The sequence below is a fragment of the Etheostoma cragini genome, chromosome 6 (genome assembly GCF_013103735.1).
Source record: "Etheostoma cragini isolate CJK2018 chromosome 6, CSU_Ecrag_1.0, whole genome shotgun sequence".
In the NCBI taxonomy this organism is placed as follows: Eukaryota; Metazoa; Chordata; class Actinopteri; order Perciformes; family Percidae; genus Etheostoma; species Etheostoma cragini.
This window is the reverse complement of record NC_048412.1, coordinates 947,253-972,745: the sequence shown is the minus strand read 5'-3', so window position 1 is coordinate 972,745 and position 25,493 is coordinate 947,253. Positions and strand designations below refer to the sequence as shown.

General features: G+C 41.2%; 1 protein-coding gene across 9 annotated transcripts in view; it reads left to right on the top strand.

Annotated features, from left to right (window-relative positions):
* The window catches only part of adgrb1a (adhesion G protein-coupled receptor B1a), a 161,866-nt gene that overhangs the window by 87,173 nt on the left and 49,200 nt on the right, over positions 1–25,493 (top strand). For all 9 annotated transcript variants that reach the window (XM_034874744.1, XM_034874742.1, XM_034874738.1 and 6 more), the window contains 9 exons: positions 730–831; positions 1,377–1,483; positions 2,483–2,677; positions 3,890–3,958; positions 5,224–5,332; positions 8,819–8,962; positions 16,383–16,458; positions 20,576–20,678; positions 21,501–21,544. In XM_034874744.1, the coding sequence (XP_034730635.1) occupies positions 730–831; positions 1,377–1,483; positions 2,483–2,677; positions 3,890–3,958; positions 5,224–5,332; positions 8,819–8,962; positions 16,383–16,458; positions 20,576–20,678; positions 21,501–21,544 (949 nt within the window). The remainder of the gene's footprint in view (positions 1–729; positions 832–1,376; positions 1,484–2,482; positions 2,678–3,889; positions 3,959–5,223; positions 5,333–8,818; positions 8,963–16,382; positions 16,459–20,575; positions 20,679–21,500; positions 21,545–25,493) is intronic.

The window sequence follows — 25,493 nt, the reverse complement described above, 5'->3', positions numbered from 1 at the left end:
CACCATTGTTTAGCACCCATCAGCCTTACAATGCCAGACACTCACCACACATCAGCTTCATGTGTGATGTAGAAAGGGAGGGGAACATATTTGGAAACTGAAGCACCCGGAGAAAACCCACGCAGAGAGGGGGAACCTGGATTTGTACCCGGTACCTTCCTGCGGTAAGGACACAGTTCTAACTATTGGGCCACCGTGCTCAAGACTTGACTTTAGGCATGGGGATTTGGATTACTTGTGTGCATTCAGAAGTTTGAATGTCAGAGCTGTTAATTATAAATGTGTAATGCTGACTTGTTTCGGTCTAATTATAAAGTATGCTATGCAGAAGCAGCAGGGCCAACTGTGAATCCTGATTGGATGACTCAAAAAGCTCTCCAGTTTGTGATTGTCATGGTTGGATGACTAGCTGTCAGTCAAACTCCTCGCTATGGCAACACGTAACATCAAAGACTCTGATGAGGCCTCCTGAGTCAGACTAGACCACCACAATGGCTGCTTCTTTTCCACGAGTCATCACTTTTGAAATTTAAAATGTAAAAAGTGACTTGAATTGGGACTTGACATGTCTTAACTAAGGACTCAACTTTTCTTGACATAACCTGTGATTTGTCTTTTCCCCAAAAATATAACAAGAATTGCTTGAGACCAGGACCAATTGACTTGAGACTTACTCGGGAGTTGAGCAAAGATGACTCGCATTTACATTTACTCTCCTTTTGTGAACAGAACCTCATGAAATATGTGGCGAGGACAACTTCTCCAATGTTGTATGGAAGATGACTCCAGCTGGGGATACAGCCGCGGTACGCTGCCCTCCCAACGCCATGGGTGAGCTCGCCTTTCCATTTATAAGATTCAACATGTCTACTGGTAGCTTTAGGAGTTGGATTGAAGGTCCCATGACATGGTGCTTTTAGGATACTTTTATATACTGTAGGCCGTAGTGGTCCCATAATACTGTATTAGAAGACTCTTTTATATAGATCCTAGTGGTCCCCTAATGCTGTGTCTGAAGTATCTTTTATATAGACCTTAGTGGTCCCCTAATACTGTAAATGAGGTTGTGGTCTTGACCACCTACCACTGTGCTCGTTTGAAAGCCATGATGTCTCTCTCTCATGGGTGGGCCAAATTCTCTGGGGGGGCAAAGCAGAGGAAGGGGAGAGATCTCAGGATTCCAGATCGGTCCATCTGAGCTTTAATTTTCTCAAAGGCAGAGCAGGACATCCAGGGCCTGGTTTACACCTATCACCATTTCTATCCACTGGGAGACCATAGGCAGGCTGGGGGCATCTCAGTGTTAAAAATCATCATAAAGTGAAATTTTCATGCCATGGGACCTTTAAGAATGATACTTTGGTGTCCTCCCACAGGGCTTATCCTGCGCCGCTGTACCCTGGACGAAGAGGGCATCGCCTACTGGGAGAACCCCACCTATATGAAATGCATTTCCAATGACTATCGAAGTATACAAACTTTGGTAAGCAGCAAAATCTTGTTCTTTACCGCTCCTGGTAAATGTAAAGGGACTGCTTTTATGTAGCACTTTTCTAGTCCTAACACTGATGGTGCAAGCAATTCAGGGTTCAGTGTCTTGACCAATGACACTTTGACATGGATAGTGACGGACTGGGAACAAAAAACAGCCCTGGCATTTCCACCCACCAGCGGCCCACCAGTGGCCCACTAGCTGTGGGTTGGGGGGGGGTTGCGCAACTCGCAGATATAACTTGAGACACACGGAAAAAAAACACACTTTTGATAGCCCCAGTGATGGTTAATCTAAACTCCCATGCGATAAACAACTGCACCGATACATAGACAAATCAATACACAACCCCAATGCGTAAACAAATTAATAAATCATCAGAGCCAGCCATAATAAATACATGGTTGATATGATCTTCTGAAGTAGCCAATCTTACTAAACCTGTTGCTCCACTCCCTCCTGCAGCATTGGTCTCCATCTCTGTAATCCCCATTCAGACCCACAGCAGGCCTGTTGTTCTGCGTTGGTTAGTTCCATAGATTTGTTACACATGTCTATCTCTTTATCCTTTTCTTGCTCATATTGTTCTTGCTTTTTCTCATCTTCCTCACTTTCCTGTCTTTCTCCCTGGTGTGCTATCTTAGATATTAATATTAATGTATATTCTATTAGTCGCGCGAGGGGAAATTACAATTTACACTCTGTTGTTATTACACACATTACACACAGGCCTGAATTACACACAGTTGGACTAATGGAGAGATGTGCTTTCCCATGCAAAGGCGGCCCGAGCAGTTGGTGTGTCGCTCCACAGCGCTGTGGAGGAAGGTTTGGTAATGTGAGACTAGCGATCACTCTACCAACTGAGCAACAGCCCCTTGTGCCTTACAGCACACAAATGAAGTATGGCTGTTCTGTAGATGTGTTGTATTGTGTCAAAGGTGTTGATCACTTACTGTCAAAACTAACAGAACCCATTTGTTTTGTTAGACTCGGGAACACTTGTCCAAAGCCCAGCGTGGCCTTGTGGGAGATGGAGTTTCCGAGGTAATGACCAAGCTAAGGGTGACATCCAGTGATGGGACCAGCTACAGTGGTGATCTGCTGGCCATGGTGGACGTGCTGAAGAACATGACAGAGATATTCCGGAGGGCATACTACAGTCCCAGCAGTGCGGACATGAGGGTAAATTAATACCTGTGGGTTTACTGTACGGCTGGATGAAATGAGGAAAATATGTGATATTGTGATAATCATATTATTGCTAGGTACGTACTGTATTAACAGATGAGGTCTTCACTCCATATTCTTATTGTCAGCGGTTACAGTGTGAATTTTTTACAGAACTAGTAACTGTATGGTGCAATCTGTTTTGTTTGTATAATGCAGATGAATACACTTCCCATAATGCAGTTTTCATGGCAATGAAGGAGTGTATCACCCAGTGCAACAATGGGGCATTTCAAGCTTCAATACACACGCACAATACTTAGTATAGTAGTAGATACATTTATCAATGGTTGAATCTTTTCTTGGGATTTGTTTTTGTGTCTAAGTGTCATGAGAACCACAACTTTTATTTTGAAATTGATCCAGTATTATGGAGGGTGGCAAACTAGCTGGAATATTGCGCACCTTCCATATTTGTCCACTAAATGTCTGTTTTTCCCTCTGAAAGGCTCAGATTACTATTCCAAGTATATGACAACATTATGAAAAGGATCCCTACAGAGATAGACCTTTAAAATATCCTTTTTGTTGAACATGAAACAGCTCATAAATCCCCATCATCCAAACCCACCAGATTCCATTTTAGTTATTTTAGCGTGTAGAAAGCCAGCGTATTGTCACATGCAAATGGATGAATTAAGGGTTAAACTACAGCATTGATTGTTGAACAGTAGAAAGACAAACCAAGACAACTTTTGATAGATTTACTTTGTTTCTGTCCACTTAGAATGAAGTGTGTTTTACAATGATAAAAGTACTGATTATTTAAATAGAGTTTAATAGAGAATAGGGTTGGAACCTAGTGATTTCTGGGCTGTTTCACGTTAAACAAAAAGGATCTTACTCTTTAACAAAAAGTTATATCTCCGTAGGAATCCTTTCCATAATGTCAGACACTTGGACTTATAATCTGAGTCCATCAGCGGCAGAAACAGAACTTTTAGTGGATGGAAACTGACGTTGGAAACATTTGTCTTATAAGATTACTTTGCCGGTTGTGGCGGCTGGTTACAGCGGTCTCTCTCAATACTGGACCAATTTCAACGAGTTTTTTTCCCCATTAGTCAATGCGGTCCTTGTTAATAAAAAAAAATCTTTAAGAACTGACTTCAGAATGTAAATTTAACAATGTGACATCACGTGAAACATTTTGTTTTTCTTCTCTAGAACTTTGTGCAGTCAGTCAGCAATCTGTTGATGGAAGAGAACAGGGAGAGATGGGAGGAAGCACAACTGGTTAGTAACCCCCCCCCCCCTCCCCCCATTCTCTTTCTAAATCAGGATTCACCTGGTCACCTTGTCTGTAATTACATCCATTCTAGAACTTAGTGTGCAGTAATAACCCTGAAACTGTACAACAGACGGGATGGACACAGGTTGACAAACCATCTACCTGTGTCTTTTCAAACTGACAGAGGTAGATGGAGAGAACTGCTGAAGGACAGAAATATCTATAACTAATGAGTAAGCGAGTCAACGCAAAACACCCACTCCTCCATCTGCTGCACTCATCCTCATGCGCTATCTTTGCCTTTCCGTTCAGCGGCCCAGCTGTCCATGCTTTTTCTCACTGTGCAAGTTCTTCCACTACGTAGGAGGCAACGCTACTAGTTCTTCTTTATAGATGTATTTTTCTTTTAATATTTTGCTTCCCGATACCGTTTTCGATACCTGAACTTATGTTCTACCGATACTGAGTACTGCTCTGATATCAGTGTGTTAATAACCTTAAACAAAAAGAAAGAAATTCACAGTCACTTGACAGTTTGTTAAAATAGTTGGTTGGTAAAATACACATGCTACGGAAATTCACACACTAAAATTAGAGTTAAATTGCATTTACTTTTATGTAGTTAGGCTGGTGCCTGTGTTTGTGTCCGTCTGTCTGTCTGTCTGTCTTTCTGTCTGTGTGTGTGTGTGTGTGTCTGTGTCATCAAAATGAAGAGTTGGGACGCAAAAAAAATCCTGATGATAGGAAAATTTAAAAGTCTATATAGTATAGTATCAAGCTATAATAAAACAACAGTGCTATCAAAACATTGCTATGATAATACAGTGAAATTATGGAATGTCTTAGATTTTTGCTATCTAAAATAGCCGTTATACAGTATGTCGCTCGTAAATTAAATTTATAAAGCTTCTCTTCTCCTCGTCCGTCCATGGAAACTCATGGTAGAAATGTCCCACAACTTCTTTTTCGTTTTATGACCGGATGCAACCATAAAATGACCTAAAACCTAATCCCACTTCAATATTTATTATCAATAATAACGTTTCCATCAGTAATTACAAAAAGAATCTGATAAGATTGAACGTACAAACTTTGTGTCCACAGTCAGGAAATTCAATTGAATTTTGCTTCGTTTCTTTTATTTGATATGTCTTCATTCCAGAAACACACATTGATGTAAACAGATCTTCTGTTTGCCAGAAATACAGCTGTTCTATATGATCCATAGTCCCATATCATTCATTCTATATTTATGTGTCTGTTTCCTCAGCTGGGGCCAAACATCAAAGAGCTATTCCGTCTGGTGGAGGACTTTGTGGATGTCATTGGCCTGAGGATGAAAGACTTCCAAGACATGTATGAAGTCACCGATAACCTAGGTCAGTCTTATCTCCATCCAGGACATTTCCACATATTCCACATCTTTGCTCATCAAAACAAATGCTTTTATCACAGCCTCTCTTTCTCTGAAGATTGATCTTTATATCTACTATGGCAGTAGATAACAGGCAGGACGGGGGAGGGTCACCTGACAGTTTAACAGAGATTCCCTGCACACTCAGGCCCTGTTTACATGGCAACACTCGACGGTGATAACAACATAGCTTATGTCCCTTGCGTTAAGACGTTAACGCCGTTTTGGTGGCTTAAAAAGGCAAAAAAAGTGAAACCACCCTCCAGAGTGGAAATCTTCTCTCTGGTGACCCTTCCAGGTACAGGATACTGCTGAAGAAAATCCACAAATTAATACAAACCATCCACACTGCATTGGTTTGGCATCACTGATCTATTTTTGTTCTTTTTATCTAAATTTTCCAATGTTGTCAGGTGAGAAACACAGTAAACCCTTAGAATGCCTGTAGTGGTACTTACAGCAACCTGCCAAAACCTCTTCTTTCTTCTCCTGAAGCCCTTTTAACTCAGCCTCCCCTAATTGGACCCTACCACCTGCACAGGTGACTATAGGGTGAGCTAACCTGAACATGCAACATTAACTCTTAGTTTCTCAAAATATCATTACAATTAGATATGTCAGTTACTGCTTACTACTGTATACACATATATGTCCACCTACAGCAATAGGCAACCCAAATCTTATTAAAATGGAATTTACTGCAGCAGTATCTTACCCATTGCTCTAGACTCTAGGATTGTCTAGCCCCTCCCTAAAGAAAAGACCTAATGAGGCAAACCTGCATGCGCTCTCCCTCATAAGGCTGGCGAGCTGACCCCCCCCCCCCCCCCCCCCCCCCCCCACACACACACACACACACACACACACACAACAGAACAACAGCAAAACCATAGCAAACCATTATGCACACATAAGGGCCTATGTCAAATGATAAATTAACGCATACACTAAAACCATAACTTACATTACACTGAAATTAAGGATTAGACAGACACCCAACAGTATTAATGTTGGGAGCAGGGCCTAGTAAAAAAGGTAAAAAGAAGCCTTTTCACAACTTTGTTTTCTATTTAATATCATTATTTGCCAGAAGAAATGAAAACAAAAGAAAATTCCCACCATCCTTTGTTGTTCATTTCTTTCAACTAATTTATTATTATTGTATCAAGGCATGGCACGCTCTCTCTTTTTGTGACATTATATCACCCACAGTAAATATCCCCACTCCCCAGGGCAGCAGGTCCAGCAGATCCAAATTCTTAACTACCTGCTGTCCCCTTTCCAATGCCCAGTGACTGTAAACGCTCCATTTTTCTTAGATAGGGGAAGAAAATGTAGTGTAGTCATCAGAGAGGCGCCGCTGCTCTCTGTGACCTCCAGATAAAAACGAGGCAGAGTTTGAGTTTGGTCGAGGCAGAGTATGTGGGAATTGGGGCCAGATGAGAGGTCCTGTTTCTAGCTGTGCCACCTCACTGTCTGGAGCCAAACAGCCACCCACAACAGCAGTGTACCTCCCACACCTCGCCCAGAGGCAAAGCCACACACATCATCTGCCAGCAAATAGTTTCTGCCTCCAAACTCATCAGAGAAGCTGAAGTTGTATAGGATGAAGGGATTCACCAGACTTCCTCGGCTGAGTGGCTATCTCTGTTTCTTGTTTAGTTTTTTTTTCTTCTTTTGACTGACGGCAAGCTCACCCAGGCTGATGGACTCACAACTGCGTAGCTCGTTCCTCATCATTGTCAAAATACAGTTTTTTCACAAACTAAAAAATATATATATATATATACTGGCAGGGGCACCTGGGTAGCTCACCTGGGAGGGCGTACGCCCCATGGCCACGAGAACCAGGGGTGTGGAGGGTGCTGCAGCACCCTCTTAGCGAAAGGTAGACAAACTACAACCATAATTAAAAATGACATACATTTTTTTTAATTAATTAATTACCAATATTAACCTACTCCCTTTCATTGCAATTACATATAATTGGATTTTTCAATTTGACTGGTAAGAGATAAAAACATGATTCGATCAGAATAAATCTGCCAATTTTGCCAAGCAACCCCAACTCAAAATATATTGCTTTACTTCCTACCCAAGATCCTTTACTGCAAGTGAGTTAATCCTGAGATGAGGGAAACTCTGGGTTTTCTGGTTCAGAAAGGGAGGTTAATCCAAGAGAGAAGGAGGGGAACTTTAGCGCATTTCAGAATGAAACTTAAACCTCGGAGTCCGTTACTATGGTAACTGAGTCTGTGAAACGAACCAGGTCCGGAGCGGGTTGTCTTCTCTGAGTCTTGTCCCTCTGACACAGCGCTCTGTCATTCCTTCATTCATTCAGTCTGTATCAGGTTTAGAAACCATTAGGGAGACTATTCTTAGATTTCTCTCTCTATATCGCAGCACATTCTTGTGTTGTATTATGTTTTTTAGCAAACGGCAGTTTTCTTTACAACATTGTTGATGCGGAGCACATTAGTAAAGCAGGAGAGAGCGACTCGAGGGGCATAAACTCCAGTACGCTGCATATCCTTTGGGCAAAGCTAGGGGTTCCTCCGACCCCCCCTTCAATCAAATACATCTTGTAGCACAAGAAGTTTTAGCTGATTGGACGGAATATGTGGAGGATGGTTTATACCAAGAATACAGAATAAGGGAGTGATGGTCAGTGCCTGTCCTAATATGTCTTCAATTTCTTTATGCGTACATCTTCCCAAAATGTGTGACTAGGGGGTCTGTATTATAGCCTGCCTTGTTGCCTGCCCTGTTTTAAGAAGGGTTCTTATGTCAAAATCTAGTTTTAATACCTTTATTATTTCAGCTTTTATATTTTGTACATTCCTTAATGTTTTTAATCAAACACACTACACACTATACACACTGTACAGCGAGTGGGAGGAATAGGTGGCTGCTGCCCTACAGCAGGTTAACCTTAAAACAGATGCATGTTTTACATATGGTTCTCTGCTTTCATTTCTAATTCATGTTGTGGCAGTTTGACTTTGATAAATTGGTTTCCATATGACTTTGAATAAAGGAGCAATACTCAGGTGAGGGCAGTCTTTCAATCTTTACATCACACAGTTCGGTACCCTCTATCAACATGCCATACACCAGATCTAAAACCAATTACTAACAAAAATAGTTTTAAAATCTTGAACATTAAAAATTCATGAATCAATAAGACAATAAAATGCAGAGTTATTATTCATGAATATCTCAGCTCACACAGACTGATTCATCAGGACTGTGGGTTGACAGTGACCTGGCAACCCCGCCAGAAGAAACTTCCATTCCCAACTTCCATGGACTTTTATCAGATTCTGATTCACATGTTGTTCAGTTCTGATTGGTGCACTGACATCTGTGACATCATAAGAGAAAATGTAAAAAATGATTAAAATTGGTGTAATAAGTGAAAGTTTCAATCATCCCCATTTCTATGGTCTAGTTTTGAGCGTCCATAAGCGTCCAGTGGCGGGTCATGCAGACATCGGCTTCCCCATGAAGGGCTGGAGGGGCATGGCGGACTGGGCTCGCAGCTCCGAGGACAGAGTCACCATCCCCAAGAACATCTTGTCAACTGGCAAGCCAGGTGAGAGATGGAACACACCTTACCTCTGCATCACACTAGTCTATATCCACAAGCTTATTCTTTCCCAGGATTGCTCTGTTGCCGCCAGAAATTCCGTCGTACGTCCTTCTTTTTAGCCGGATGTTCGTCCCCGTCCTCTACCTTTGTGTTGGCATAGGCAACTTCGGTGGACTATGGTTAGCTGCTCCTCAGATCTCTGCAGGGTGAATCCAGACAGCTAGCTAGACAACTGCGAATGTGTGGACTAGCCAGACCCTCCTTCGCAGTGCTGTGGAGGAAGGTATGGCAATGCAAGACTAGCATCACTCTGACCCCAGAAGTGACGTCCTCCGCTGCGCGTCTCAGAAGCAGAGCGTCTGGCCTGCCGACCCTGAAAGGCTCTGCTAGGACCACAACAAGCATAGTCTTGAAGGTTCATGATTGCTGGTGGCGTCCGTTGCAGTGCCTCAGAATTTGGCCATGAAGCAGAACGCACAGAATTAACATAAAACTAAACTGTAACCAGGAAAGACTGACACATTATTTGTGGAATCAGAATAAAACCTGTTGTTATTAATAAATGTGTCTTTTGAGAGCAAAACATGTTCATCTTCTCCATTCATGCTAGGCCTGTCTGGTGTGTGTGTGTGTGTGTGTGTGTGTGTGTGTGTGTGTGTGTGTGTGTGTGTGTGTTTGGTTGGGAAGGGGCCGTCAAGACAAAACAGCAGAAATAGGGATGTTTACTGCCATTAATCTGCCAAGCAAAGCGCCCCGCTCAGACAAATGCACGCAGAGACGGATGTATTTAATGTTGAAAACACGCAGGAGAATAACGACATCATCACCATCACTGTTCAGCAGCTGTACAACAAAAAGGCTCGCTGTCTTCAGTAAGGCCAAGATGGCTTCAGGAAACGTTAATACAGAGCCCATCTGCCTTGTCATTTGATGGCGCTGAATTGCAAACATTATTATTTCCATACTCATGTGTTGTCTATGGACAAAGGGAATCCAGTGCTCTTACTGCAGAATGTGAGTCAAATGTTTTTTTGGGATCCCTCTGATGATTGGTAACGTCTGATAGACCTCTTATGATGTACAGGCCTAATGATGTATTGATCAATCAGTCAATCATTAATCTATCAATAATGAAAATAACCTCAATTAATGTAACCTGTATTCATTGTTCCCAATGATCCCAACAAATCTATAACTTCAGTAGTCTTAGTGAATTTCACTGGAAATGACATGTTAATAATTAAGAAACTCTGTCAACTAGGTGGCGCTAGAGAACACTAATTCTACATGATGTTGCTGTACATTGTGGATAGAACACACCATGTCAATTTCATGTAAATCAGATCTCAGTCAATCCATATTTTTTCATTGAATAAATAAATAAATATATAATGAGCAAACAAGTGCAAAAGTGCCTTCACAAGGACGCAGCTGTTTTTGGTCTAAAGTCCTTCTCCTTAGTTCAGTGAAACCCTGTTTACACACATCGTATTTCCAGCTCCTCTCATATTGTAAGGCTGACTTCCTGTTGTCAGTGTGTGGCGCAATTACTTAGACTCAATATGGCTGAGTGAATGTCTTCAGGCCTGGACTAAGACATTTGGAGCAGATTGGAATATGTAGAGTCAAGTTCCAACACATTACTGTGTTAAGGGCGAACGATGCAAATTGCCTGCCTCCTAGCTACGTTAAGTCAGCCACATGAATAAATGAGAGATGAATGCACACAGATGGAGAGAGAGAAGAGGAGAGAGGAGCTCAGTGTCAAATGAAGTCCCCTTAAAAGCAGTCCATTACAACGGTTCAGTCACAAAGTCAACTTTTAGGATCCCAGTAACGTTACTGTTTGAGAGGTTTTTAATGAAATGATGACATTTTTCTAACATATTATTAGAAAATATAAATCCCCACAGATGAAAGGCTCACTGGCCTGTAGGTAAGGCAGTCCCTAAGACAGCCATCATCAGATCCAGTCCATGCTAAGATTCACTGTGCCACATCTATGTTTAACATAAAATCATGATTTATAGTGCCTGGGTAGCTCAGTTGGTAGCCCATGAGGCCTTGATGCAGTGGCCGGGGGTGTGGTGCCGACCTGCGGCCCTTGGTTGCATGTCATTCTTCCTCAAACCCCCCCCCCCCTTTCCTGTCTAAGCTGTCCTGTCCAAAAAAGGCTTAAAATGCCCCAAAAAATGATTGTAAATATAAAATCATGCCAACAGTTATTGTTTTAATAGCTTAGTATTCTATGCAAAGGCTGCCCTACACATTATTGTAGGCCCAGTTTAATGTGCAACTTAATTTTATACAATATGGGTCCCTGCTCCATTTCTGTCTAAGTTAAGGGGGTTTAAGTTAAGTTTTTTTTTTTTTTAAGTTCAAGACCCCTGATTTAGGTGATATAGTAAGTGATAATGTTCACTGTACTGCATTATACTCAGAGGTGTCCACCTGTCAAATAGAAATGGAACGTCCTGAATGTATCATAATAAAAAAACATGAAAAATAGAAGATCAAGGAAAAGAACTATGTAAATTTTTTCATACTATTTCCCTAAGTCTAAGCTACGCTACGACTGCACAAAACATTTTCTTAAGTATGTTTAGTGGTATCACTTAGTGGCCGTGCAGTTTAGTGTAAATGTCCAGGTTTTAAGATATGACTCTAAGAATTGTCCACCACTCCGGTCCAAACGAGGTGCAATAATTCCATTTTAGTTCGTACAGGTCAAAATAACCGACATGAATTTGAAAACCAAAGAAAGAAAAAGTCGTATGAAATCTGCGACATGTTGCAGGTAAGCGCAGTGGCAGCAGGTTGAGCAAGGTAGAGCTGGCATGTCCAACCCAAGACCTTCCCAAAGCCAAATGGAGTTTACTGTGTCATCTTGCCAGAGTGTTCTGGGTCTGCCCTGGGGTCTCCTCCCAGATGGACGTGCCCAGAACACCTCCACAGAAAGGGGTGCACAAGGCATCCTTATCAGATGGCTGGAAGTGTCTCTTAGGGCGAGCCCTGCAAAAGAAACTCATTTCAGCCGCTTGTTTCCACAGTCAAATTTCAATCCCCTTAGAAGGTTGGATGGTAGGGTAAATCAAGAGCTCAGCTCCTTCTTCAACATCCTCTGGTACAACACCAGGATTACAGCTGTTACAGTGGAGTTTTTAAAGGTACCATTTTGTCAAAAGTAAGATGTCTTTTAGTTTTCCAGGATCATATTCACAGTTGTGTTTTTGCGTGATGAATTGTGAACATTGTTAAGAGCAGCAGCAGCAGCTGAGCTCCTGTGTGCAGGCTGGGGCAATGTGCACACTTTTCAGCAACAGCAGGGTTATTTATCAGTTTGGAATGGTTTGGACCATTAAAGACAGCACTCTGTGCTGCTAGCATGCTAACGAGGCCGTCACTCCTAATCAGGAGTCAACAGGAGCCAATCAGGAGCAATTAGAGGAAAATGTCCTCCCCAGCTGGGAGATGTGTCCCCACAGTGGCAATGTCACACCAGCAGCCAGGCCTCTTTATGGAACACAGCTTGGACCTGCTTACAGGGATTAAAACTGCTCTCGGATGCCTTGTTTACACTGATTGATTGGTCCTGGGATAGAAAATTACACATCGGTCTACTAACTTGTTTCTTGTTTTCTCTGTTTTTAGTATCTTGAATCTCTCACAATTTCTACCTTCAGTAAAGGCTTAAACCAGACCCCAAGGTAGTGCGCCAGGATTTGAAGCAACTCTGGGCCCGTCACACGATGCCCTGTGGCCCAAAAGGTTATTCCCCATAGAGTTATATGATGAAATGAATTCTTCCTCTATCTGAATTCAAATCTGTTTATTCAGATACTATTTGGAATGCTGCTTGCCTATTGGCTCAATGAAGCTGATGCAATTTACTCCTCAGGTGTGGAAACTGTGTATTGAAAAACAAGGCATTTTCAATACTTTGGAGCCAATTTGGTCGCTTCTTCAAAGGTATTGATTGACCTATTCTTAGCACAACTAGAGGTAGAGCTGGGCAATTTATCAATATTATATTGATGTTGAGATATGATATTAGATATCTTCTTAGATTTTGGATATTGTAATATGGCCTAAGTGTTGTCTTTTCCTGGTTTTAAAGGCTGCATTACAGTTAAGTGATGTCATTTTCTGGTCTTAACAGACTGTTTTAACTTGTGTTATTTGCCTTTACCCATTTAGTCATTATATCCACATAACTGATGAGTATTCGTCAAACATCTCATTGTGTAATTTTTTGGAGAAAGCAGCAATAGTCAACACTACAACATCGTGTTATTTGGTCAAAAATATTGTGATATTTGATTTCTCCATATCGTCCCGCCCTAACTAGATGGCAAAAACAGGGAACCTTTAAGGGGGTAACAGTTAACTGCTCTTCAAAACACAGAACATGTGTGTTTTTTTGCAAGAACATAACAGAAAAGTTATAAAATAAACATGATTGTGTCAAATGAATTTAGAGACAGAGGGAAATTCTTCTCCGTATATTTAGTTTTGACTTCACCTCATATCCCGCTGTTGTGTACAGCCTCCATTAAGAGGCCGCGTTAGCAAAATACCACAAAAACTTTATGATCAAAATAATATCTGACAGGGGAGCAAGTTAAATTTGTATGATGTTTACTGCGTTCTTGGCATGTGTTTTACTTTCGGAGGTAATGGAGTATATTAGGTAAGCACAAGTGCACACTCGCTTTTAAAGGGTTTTCAAGTCCACTTTCTCTCACCAGTAACTGGTTGAGAAGAGCCCCAGATATGGCAAATCCTCTTTGCAAACTGAAGTGTGTTGAAGCAGGAATTAAAGTGAGTCACATGTGTTTCAGACTTTAGGCTCCTATCATGAAATATCCGCTCATTACACACTGTGTGTGAAGCCATGTGAGTAAGGATGCTTATGCATGACTCCATGCATGTGCATAGTCACACAACATATGCAATTATATATTCAGCACAAACACCAAACATACAATATATAGGCAGATACTTGGATGTCAACACAGACACGTAACTTATTGAATCACTGGTTGAAGTCCCTCCAGGCTCGCTCTTGTTGGGCACAGACAATCTGGCTGAGCATATTGTATGGGCCAGCCAAAGAGTGGATGAGCAGGACACATAATACTTCAACCCAAACACACACATACGCACACACACACACACACGCACATCTTGCTCTGTTCCCCCCTGATGCCCATGGGTGCTCAGCTGTTGCCTGGGAGCTACAGCTTCTTCCTGCTGCCTGGCACACTGCTATGTGCTCTCAGGCTGCCATGTAGTGTGCCGGAGCAGAAGAGCTAGATGTCTTCAGATGGCCCGGCAGATGGAGTTGTGTTTGTTTCGCCTTTGACAACGCAGCCTGAAAGAGAAGGCTTCTCCTCGCCCCGGGGCTGTCTGTGCCTTCATGTAGTCCAGCAGTCAAGTTTTGAAAGATTTCTTCCGATGCTGGCGCTACTCTGTTGTCTCTTAATCGCAGCAGGGGGAGCTCACCCAAAGATAGCTGCAGCCACATGTTGAGAAGCAAAGATCAGATCCACATCAGCCAATAGATGCCGGTAGTATGGTTGATAGTGATTGGCTGATCACTATTTCAAACGATGGATTCCCAGCAGGGTAAATGGTGCATGTGTTCATGCAGGCTGTTTGGCAAATAGCTACAAATGTTATGCACATAACGTTGTCAGACACTTAGAATATTAATCTGAGCCTGTAAGCGGCAAAGCCAGCACTTTTGTGAGGGTAAATACAAGATGAAACACGGCCCTATTGACTTACATTGTAGCTTGTTCTCACTTCATACAAGATCAATGTCAAAGACTGTTGTTCCCATCAGTCACTTAGACACAAACACACATAGGAACATAGGGTCCAGGTTGAAAAAAACTCAGTTACCCTTTAACGATTTACTGTGCCACATTTTAACATTATAACATGATTTATTAATACATCAATATGCCAACAATTTTTATTTTAAGGGCTTAGTATTGAATGCACCATTAAATGGTGTGTAAAGGCCTAAGTCTTCCCTTCACATTATTATAGGTCCAGATTATTATTATTTTTAAACAAAATGTCACACATGAATGCCGTTAGGGTTCCTGCTGCATCTCTTTTTCAGCTAAGGGGTCCTTGGCCTAAAAACATTGAAGACTCCTGGTATAGAGAGATAGAAAACAAAAGACCAGATATACTCCAAAACAGATGCAAACAGTGGAGGGTTATACTAAAAATGAATGTCTGCATGCACACATTTTTCAGCATGTATGATCCACGCTTACAGTTCTCGCATATGTTCCCCTCAGTCACATAGTTGGGCCCAAACGGACTGTCCTCTCAGACCTGGGCAGATTGAACATGAGGACCCTTGGGTCCAAGCAGTGATGAGTTTTCCGTTTGTTCCAGAACCATCATCTCTTCCAAACCTTGTGTTTTATTGTCTAACCCTAACCATTCATTACCCAAAGTGTTTAGTTTTCTATAAGCATGCCTTAAGCTAAATCTTTCTATACTGCAGTTGTGTTATACAAAAAAATGTCATTTAAACATGTTGGCACTGAGTGTAACAAATAGCACTGAAGCCCAGGGGACTCTGGAACCTGTGCTATGAAAACACACCTGTTCCACCATCAGTCAACCAGGCCTGAATATGTACGGATTTAAACATTATTAAAATGGTAGATGGGGTCACTACACACAGCAGTTATTCTCAAATGTTCTTAGTTGATCCCCTTTAGTTCCAGGGGCCCGTGAAGAAGGATTGTAGAAACTGTAGTTGTGGTTATTGCTGTTGAAAATAGTGCTGTGAGTGGACCTTTTACAGCAAGTGTACACAGCACGATAGGATATGTAATGATGATGTGATACTATATGATATGACGGAAATCCTTATTTTGGACTGGACGCCCCAAAGAAAGTTGGACCATATTTTGACAAGCACTTCCATATTGATGCTCAGAGACTTTTCAGCCAAGCCAAGTTTCTTGACTCCTCCACTGCTGAAGTTAAATCTAGTCAGTTTGATTTTTTCATTTTATTTAATTTTTTATCCCAGGGTGAGGGGCAGTGTCAGCTGGGCTGCTACTGTCTGTCACTATGAAGATTATGGAAATTATTTGTCAGTTGTGCGTGCATGTGTGTGTGTGTGTGTGTGTGTGTGTGTGTGTGTGTGTGACACTGTAAAGCAGTGTAGGAGACAGTGTTTATAGCTGACTAGTCATGTAGGCCAGCTCCAGTGTAAAGAGCTCTCGGGGGCTGGAGGAGCGGAGGCAGCATGGCCGACCTGCATTCGGCTCTATGACAGTACTGTACTATCAGAGACTGAACCATTCAGTCACCCTGGACACTCCTGTCATATTTGTCTCTGACCTCCCTGCTTTGTGTTTGTGTGTGTGTTTCCTCCCCATCGCAGATGCAGACGAGTCCTCGACGTTTGTGACCGGCATCGTTTTGTACAGAAACCTGGGCAGCATTCTGAATCTGCAGCGGTAAGACTGAATGCTGACTGTTTTACCACTTCAACTGACAGACTAGAAGCTTTGATGTGATTGTTAACCAGGTTATCCTGTCGTCACGGTCGTCGGTTGATATCAGGAGAAATGAGAGAGGGGCATTCAGACACGGAAGCCAGAGAACATAAGTGTACGATAGATACAGGAATGCAGCATATTAGATTTGATTATTTTGTTCTACACGACTTGGCCATTATAGTTCAACAGAAGCTTCAAGGAACATGTTTAATAAATGTTGCATAATGTATTCTAAAGGGTTAAAAAATAAATGAACATCCTGCGTTCTGCTTAACAGGTCTAGCGGAAGCTTTCAATGCAGTGTGTTTAGTTTAACGACTAGACAGACCATGACAGATATGGAAATATCTCAAGACTCACTTTTGGATGGATTCCATGATTGAATCCTACTGACTTCGTTGATCCCGTGACATTTCCTCTAGCACCAGCAGCAGGTTGACATTTCTGCTTTTATGTGGAATGCTTCAAAAACTATTAGATGGATCGCTATGTCCACTTTCCAAATCCATTCTGTACAGAAATTCACGCCCCTCTCAGGATGAATTTTATATACTTAAATGATCTTCATGACTTTTTGGTTCACGAACAAACAATTACAAGACACTGCCATCAACCTACGGTCTTTTGCTTATTGCATTAAAATGCTAACAGGTTAGTCTAATGCCAACCTCACGTAAACCACTTTTCAAGCAATTCCACCGTCGCTGTAGCCAGACCGAAACCCCAAAGATTAAGGGTCTGGCATTGAGTAATGAAAGTCGCCAATCTCGGGGGGTGCGGCGCCAAGCGTGCATTTGAAAATCTCACTGCACGCAATTGGAAAACACTACGACCAATCACAGTCACCTGCTACTGGGTGCGGGGCTCTCTGTGTCCCGCTGGAGATCGGATCGAGGTCGGCAGCGAGGTTTGTTTCCACGCCGATCCCCACTGATGGCGGTCCGTCTCTGGCTGCAGGGCCTGGAGCTCGCCGCCTGTGTTTCAGTTTGACCGTTAAAGTGTTGAGATAATTAAAAGGTATTTATTTAGAAGAGGACTGGCTGCTAGTTAGCTAACGCTAGCTTCCACGCTCAGCTACGGCAGCACATCGGTGGCGGTGACAACGGTGTAATGATTCAGATCGACTCCCAAGATAAGAAGGTGCTCACCGGACTGGCCAATAGGAACTTGCCCCCCCCCCCCCCCCCCATGACAATATTTTCGTAGCAGGAGAAAAATCCTCAGACGAGAGCAAGAAATTGCATCGAGAGCAAAGGCTGTGAGAGCGGGAAGAAAAATGTTTTAAGAGAAACACATTTTTTTTGAGAGAAATTTTTTCACACTGATAGCAAAATATATATATATTTGGGAGTTTAAAAAAGTATTTTGGGAGGTTTTTATTTTCTCAGAAATATTTTTTAAAACTTCAAATTCATATTTAAACTTTTAAGTCTGGCGTATGGCCCTTTTTCTTAAATAATTTTTTTCTCATAAAAAGTTTTTGTTGCTATGAGTGTCAAAGCGTTTGCTCTCAAACATTAATTTTTTCTTTCAAATCAGTTATTTTCTCGCATGTAACAAAGAAACAAAACAAGCTCAATAAAGTTGCTGCTGTTTTTAAATCATGAAAAACATACACTAATTCATCCTCCCTTCAGATACCATGGATATTGAGCCGTTGGCCAGCCATGCCAAAACACTTATTTATACTCGTCATTATTTAGTGGAAATTAATCTCAACATTAAATAGCACAACATGGTGTCAACATTCACCCAGGAAACAGTGTTTGTTCTTCTGGAGTGTTTTTATCCAAATCATATTTACCGTATTATGGGATAGGGATATGTAGACCAGAAGGGAGGGGGGGGGGGGGGGGGGGGGGGGGGGGAATCCCATGCAGCAAATCACACCCCGGCTGTGTGATTAACAGCCTGTTATTACTGCCTGTGGTTGTTGTGGTAAGGAGCTCCCCATTATAATAATTTAGATCGAGCACATAATGAACTGGTAACATAACGTATGGAGACAGAGAAATGAAGCAGACCCGCGCTCTCATCAGTCCTCCCACATCTTTGGATTGCAGCTTCTCTCCATACCTCTCAGCACCACTCATGTTTTCCTCTCCTCTGCATTGGATTCTCCTCCCAAGCAAAAGGCGATACGTTTGAGGCAAGAGACTAGATGACACAAACGTTTAAGTTGACTGATTTGTCTTTGGATGGTGAGAGGGCGATTGTGCGTACAGGATCCGGTGATGACGTGAGGAACTGGAAAACGGAGCATGGGCTGTTGAACAAGTTTGGCCGACTGGAAGCTTTCAGTGTTCCTCCCGTGGCAGTTCACTTCTACCTGATTATTGCATCCCACATGATTGATAGTACCTATGAAAAGCAGAAATTGTAATGCATAATAAACAGTTAGAATGTCATGTAAAATAGAATGCCCCAAAATATGTGATGAGATAACCTATTGAAAAACAATGTGGACTGCTTCAGATGCTAGACAAACCCTTAAAACTCTCTAGTGTTTACTTGGCTCGGAGGGTTATATGTTTGATCTGGAGCAGAACTCAACGATTCTGGCGAGCTCATCAGAAGCAGATGAGGCTGTAATCTGTTAACATGTTTTATTGTTGAAGAAGCGTTTGAGGTGATTCTGATGCTGATGTATAAGCACACTGGACACTGTTGAAAGTGGCGCCACCCAAGTGCTTTAGCATTGTGTGACAAACTTTACCAAACTAAAGGCAATGTCAGCAATGTCAATCTGTTCAAATCTCATTTGTGGGACTTGTTTCCTTTAATGCATTCGTCTGGATGGCATTGTTTGCAAGTCTTCCACATATTTACTAGCCATGTAGCTCAAAGGATGTCAGGCAGAAGTTCGGACACCTGTTTTTATTCCCTCGAATGAGAAAGCGTGACTTTTGACTGGTACTGGATGTCCGTCAGGCGGTTAGTTGATAGTTCCACAACCCTGGTCCACTGTGAATATTTATGCAACAATGAGATGGATTTGGTAACATTTTGGACATTTATGGTACCAATTGGACGAATCCTAATGACTTTGGTGCTCCAGTGGCGCCACTATAAGATGATTATGACCGAAATGTCTAAACTACTGTTGGTTGGACCACTAAGACATTTGACACATATACTCATAGTACCCAGAGTCCATATAATTCAGAAATTTGAATGTTTTCACTTATGCGAAAAATCGATCTAATCAATCTACCAGATGGACTAACACAGCAAGTTGCACAGACATTTATGTATTCCAAATTACATATTTAGTGACATGACAGGTTGACATTTTTGGCTTAAAGTGAAATGTTTTGACAATTATGGGATTGCCATAACATTTGGTAGAATCACGGTCCCAATCGAATCATTTCTAATAATGTTGGTAATTGCCATCAGGTCAAAAGGTTACATTTACATTGCTATGTTTTGGTTTAATAACTAATATCTTTTGCTACATTTACACCTGGCATTCCCACTGCTAGCGTTTCACAACCCTGTTCAGGTCTGGAATCTGGTACCACCAGAGACCTTGGGCAACACAGACACTGGCCCCAACGTTTCGGCGCCCTGATTGGACTTTATCGAGCATGATGTCTCATTCTCTGAGACTAAGCTTCTAATGTTACCATAGCATCCTGTTTACCCCAGCATGCGCATGCCCAGTGAGCGAGAACGTTGATGAGATGTTTTGGTTCCATTACTTCTTCTACTGGAGCTCAAAACAGATCGCTGTTGGCTCAAAACTCTCCATAAAAATTAAACATTGCAATTTATTTGTAAAAAAAGTTCTATATTATCCAGGGCCAAGGTGGAAAAGATATGCATTCGAGAAAATATATCTTAATGACTTGACTTTTACACATTGTAACTGCTAAACATCGGAAAGACAGCTTTATCAGTTAGCTCAACGCACCACTGTGGCTGTGTACAGATTAGCAACTGATGTCTCTCTCTCTCTCTCTCTCTCTCTCTCTCTCTCCCTCTCTCTCTCTCTCTCTCTCTCTCTCTCTCTCTCTCTCTCTCTCTCTCTCTCTCTCTCTCTCTCTCTCTCTCTCTCTCTCTCTCTCCCCAGAAACAGCACAGTCCTCAACTCCAAGGTTCTGTCAGTGACGATCAAGCCCAGCCCTGCTTCCCTCTCTGCTCCAGTGGTAGTTGAGTTCTCCCACCTCTACAACGTAAGTAACTTTTGTCGTAAAGCAATTTTCAGATATTATCTATATATATATATATATCAGCGGGACGATGTTAGGCCTTTCCCAATCTTTCGGTATCACAATTAATAATGGCTGATAAAAAAATAAACAACATTATTTTTTTAAATTATTCATTTATCAGAATCATTAAATAAACTATTCCCATAAACGAATATTTACAAATTAAAACAAAAAAACGGACGGTCAACCATGTGGAGTGTTGGCTTTGCATAGTCTGTCCACCAGAGGACGCTCTACAACGTCCCTGTTAGTGATGGTGTTGCATAGTCTGTCCACCAGAGGACGCTCTACAACGTCCCTGTTAGTGATGGTGTTACATAGTCTGTCCACCAAAGGACGCTCTACATTGTCCCTGTTAGTGATGGTGTTACATAGTCTGTCCACCAGAGGACGCTCTACAACGTCCCTGCAGTGTTTTTACAAAGGACTTTAAGTTTAATATCTTAAGTGTGTCTTTGTATACATTTTATTTATCAGAACTTCAATATATGTTGATGTTCTTCTGTTCTGTTGTGACAACTATTATCATATTATTTTAGTGAGAACTCATAAATAATTACAACTAACACAGGTTAGGGAAGTCTATTTATGCGTTCCTGGATATGTTTTTAATATACAGTAAATTGGCTGAGATATCGAAATATTCGATTTAAATTTTTTTTTTTTTTATCGATATCTACCTTACAAATCCTTTCTCAGTCAGGCTCTATTTATTATTATATAATTTTATATAACTTGTCCTTTACATTGTATTGATGTTTTTCTCTTTGTGTTCCCATCCAGGGCACCACCAACCACACCTGTATATCCTGGGACGAGAGCGACAGGTGAGCTCCACCTGACCATGCTTGCACCCAGTTGTACGGGGACCAGAAAAGATTCACTTAGGCCAAGTAGAACAGTTTTTACCTGCCGACGGACACATGGAAAAAACGCATACCGTTTGGAAAAAACATTTTGATGGCAAAACAAAATGTGTTTTCCTCTTGTTTATGTTAATAAACAATATCGGCAAATAATCTCATATCAGGTTCATTTCCCACACAGCAAACCAGTCAAACTGCACTATTCAGAATCTGACATAGAAATACAGAAATATAAGGACTGTGGATAAGTACGCTATTTACATTTACACAGTTAAAGGAATGTTATGATGTGGTATTTACCTAATTAAGTAGATGTAAGGTTGAACAGTATTATTAATAATAATAATAATAATAATAATGGTAGCAGTAGGGTATTGCACAGCATGCTGAACTGACACAGGGCGGTCCAGATGTAATCACTCAATGGCATCGTGGCTGTCTCTCTTCTCTGACGATTTATATAGCCGGTTATTTATATATATATATATATATATATATATATATATATATATAATTATTTTTTATACACACATAAAAAGGCTTGAGGTGGCCTACACATTATTGTAGGCCTAGTTTAACATGCAACTGTATTTTATACAACATATAAAGTATATATAAATAGTAGGGGTCCCTGTACCATTTCTTTTTCAGTTTTTCTTTTTCAGGGGTCCTTTGCTTAAAAAGCGTTGCAGACCCCTGCCCTAGGATACACTGCCTACAGCATATGCTAGGCCCTGGTACTCCAGGTGGATGTTTCAGAGCCCCCATGTTCCCTCTGAACGTTCCGCGGCTGGCCAAAGTGTCTTTTTCTAATGTGTAATTTTAACAAAGTCTGTGCACTGCTCGCTAGTGAAAGGTGCTGAGTGTGTTGGACAGCTCCGCAGCTCTTGTCAGGGAAAACGTTAACCCCATGCTATCACTGCTACGACACTGATGCAGCATGTGGAAAATTAAAAGTGTCGCTCACAGTTTTCCCTCCCGCGGCCAGCCCACGCACACACATCATCACGTGCGATAGAGAGCGGTTTACTGAGAGAGAGAGAGAGAGAGAGAGAGAGAGAGATTTGTGTAATGGTTTTGCTGTACCTTTATAATCCTCCTTTAAGTCGTTATTCATGGTATAGCTTAAGTTGTGCCAGTTATTGTTCATTTCCTTTTATTTACATGTTATCTGCTCTGGTAATATAAGTAATGTCTCCTCATGCCCATAAAGCTCTTTGAATTCAAATATTTTAACTATTGACATTTGGTCTATACCTCAGCCCATTGCATACTATATATTATAGTATGCACAATCTACACTCAGCTTTATTTTTTCTTATGCAATTTTGTTTTTTTTCTTTATGTATTCTTTTTTCTGTATGTGTTTATTTCATATTAATGTTTAATATTGTTTGCTTCTTAAAGTACGCACTATTCATCAAGGCAAATTCCACTTAGAACTTATTGTGGCAATAAACCCTTTTCTGAATCTGAGAGAGAGAGAGAGAGAGAGAGAGAGAGAGAGTGAGAGAGAGAGAGAGAGAGAGAGAGAGAGAGAGAGAGAGAAGCCAGCATGGCGACCGGAGTAAAGCATATTGAACAGTTAAGTTTTACTGCTTCTGTGACCAGATTCAAAGCACTCCTCATTTGCTCCTTGCTCTCGAGTTTGTTTAAGACCAGAAAACAGAGATCATGTTAGAGCGTTGAGCTAGGGAACGAGTGAGGGAGGAGTGTAGGAAGGAAGCGCCTGGCAGCCGAATCGCAATGCAGGTTTGGACATTTGCATTTAGATGTGTGCGTACACTTGTGTTACAGAGACGGAAAGCAACAGTTCAGTCGGGGGGGTAAAAGAAGTTTGGCTTGATGCATGTAGACCTGGAGCGGGAAAAAGACTCAAACAGAGAAACGGAGCTGATGTGGGGTGAACAATCCAATCAATAATACTAAGTTTAATAGATGTTATTATGACAGCTTGCCCTAACAATAAAAAAAAGTGTAAATGTAGCTTCAAAGTGACGGTCGAGACAATATTCATAGTCTTTCAAAGATAATTGCTACTGGCAGTGTTAAATGAAACTCTGAACTACTATGAAATCTTAAATGAAGACTTTACGTACCCTAAACCAGGACTTTATTAGAAGGCTTAGGCTAGTCATATTTGTTTGTTGCTGTCGTTGATTTTGTACTTTTGATTTGTCCTTCCATGAAACTTATCACCTACTGTCATGGCAACTAGGGTTGGGCAGTGTTCACTTTTTTATGCAGTATAGTTTTCGGTACTTTCCCTCTGCAATAACAAAAATTAATTTCTGCTGTAAAATTAATTCCAGACCTATAAATCGTAGTTACTTAGACCATCTTGTTATTTCATGTAGATCATTTTACACACCATACAACACCTCCTTCTCCCCTCCCAATACGTCCCTACAACCTATATCAGATAATAATTATTAATTTCATACACTGCACTGTAACATATTCATATTGGTATCTTATTCTATTTGTTTATGTTTTATATCTCTTTTTAAATACTCTTTAGTGTTACATGTGAAGCACTTTGAATTGCCTCGGAGCTGACGTGTGCTGTAGAAATAAAGTCGCCTTGCCTTCCAACCGCCAACCTGTCAGTCAGTCAAAAGGGCATAGAGAACACGGCCTGTCTGTCTAATAGTGGAAGTGGAACCGCACCGGACCTGCCTTCAGCTCGCCTCCATATTATATTACAGCAAAAGCCATCTGCATGTTTTTTATTTTAAATCAGTAATTCCACTGAATAGCAATGAATGTGTCTATTTATAATTATAACAGAGGATAAATGCAAAATTACAAAACTACGAAAGTCCCTTTATGGACTACCAGAGTCAAATTAAATAATAATGAGGTGCAAACAATGTATAAATTAAAAACTGGGTTACAGATGCATGGCATTGGTGTCAGCGACACAGGATATTAAACCTGGTTCTCTCTGTCACCATTAGACAAGTACGCAAACTCTAACTTTAAGCACTAAAATTGATTTAATAATAATAATTTTTTTGGGGATGAGATGAGCTCTGTAATTTAATTCGGTCCACACCTCTGCATGTTTGTGCGGGGTCCCCCTCTGACACAGGGGGAATTGCTACTCTGTAGTACCGATTGAAATAAAGATGTATTCGTGTTACGTACTTCTATAATCGGTACTCTGTAGTACCGGTCGGCAGCCAACCCTAAAGGCTGCCTTACCCCCCCCAACTCCCAATGCAACATCACATACACTGGTGCTTATCAGGTTTGGCCAGTTTAGATTCCATGTTTTAAATATGTTATATTATTCATCATTACACATCACAAGTCAGTCAGTCCGACATGTACTTGATTTGTAAAGAAGTACATAACATGCATATATCTTCAGTTTTGCTGGAAATGTATATAATGTAGTTGCTGTCAATGGTACCATATAAAACACCAAATATGTAGGTGAATGATTGGTTCATGAAATTAATTTAAAAAAAAATTGATCAAGAAGAGATAATCAATTTGGAAAAATTTGCGCTAAAAAAAACATACACAATTCATAAAAGGTATTGATTTCTTTTCCCCCATCCCTATACATATGGACATGTAAATATGTGTGTAAATGTACGTTACAAAAAACGTCCCATGTGAGCTAGCATAGTGCTGGCAGTTTGACTGCCCTCAGAAGTTTTAACCCAGCCATTTTTTAATTGGCAAGCCTTTATTTGTTTTTGCTGTATTATTATAGTCTTGGTTAATATTTTAATACTAGCTTTTATCAATCCATAGTACATAGGTTCTCCCTCTGTCATTAGTACAGAACCGTGTCAAAAGCTGTTTAAATGATGATGTTACCATGATAGATTGTGATGGTTGCATGTGTTTTTGATGTTGACCTCAGCCACCTCTGGGAGGGGGGGGGGGGGGGGGG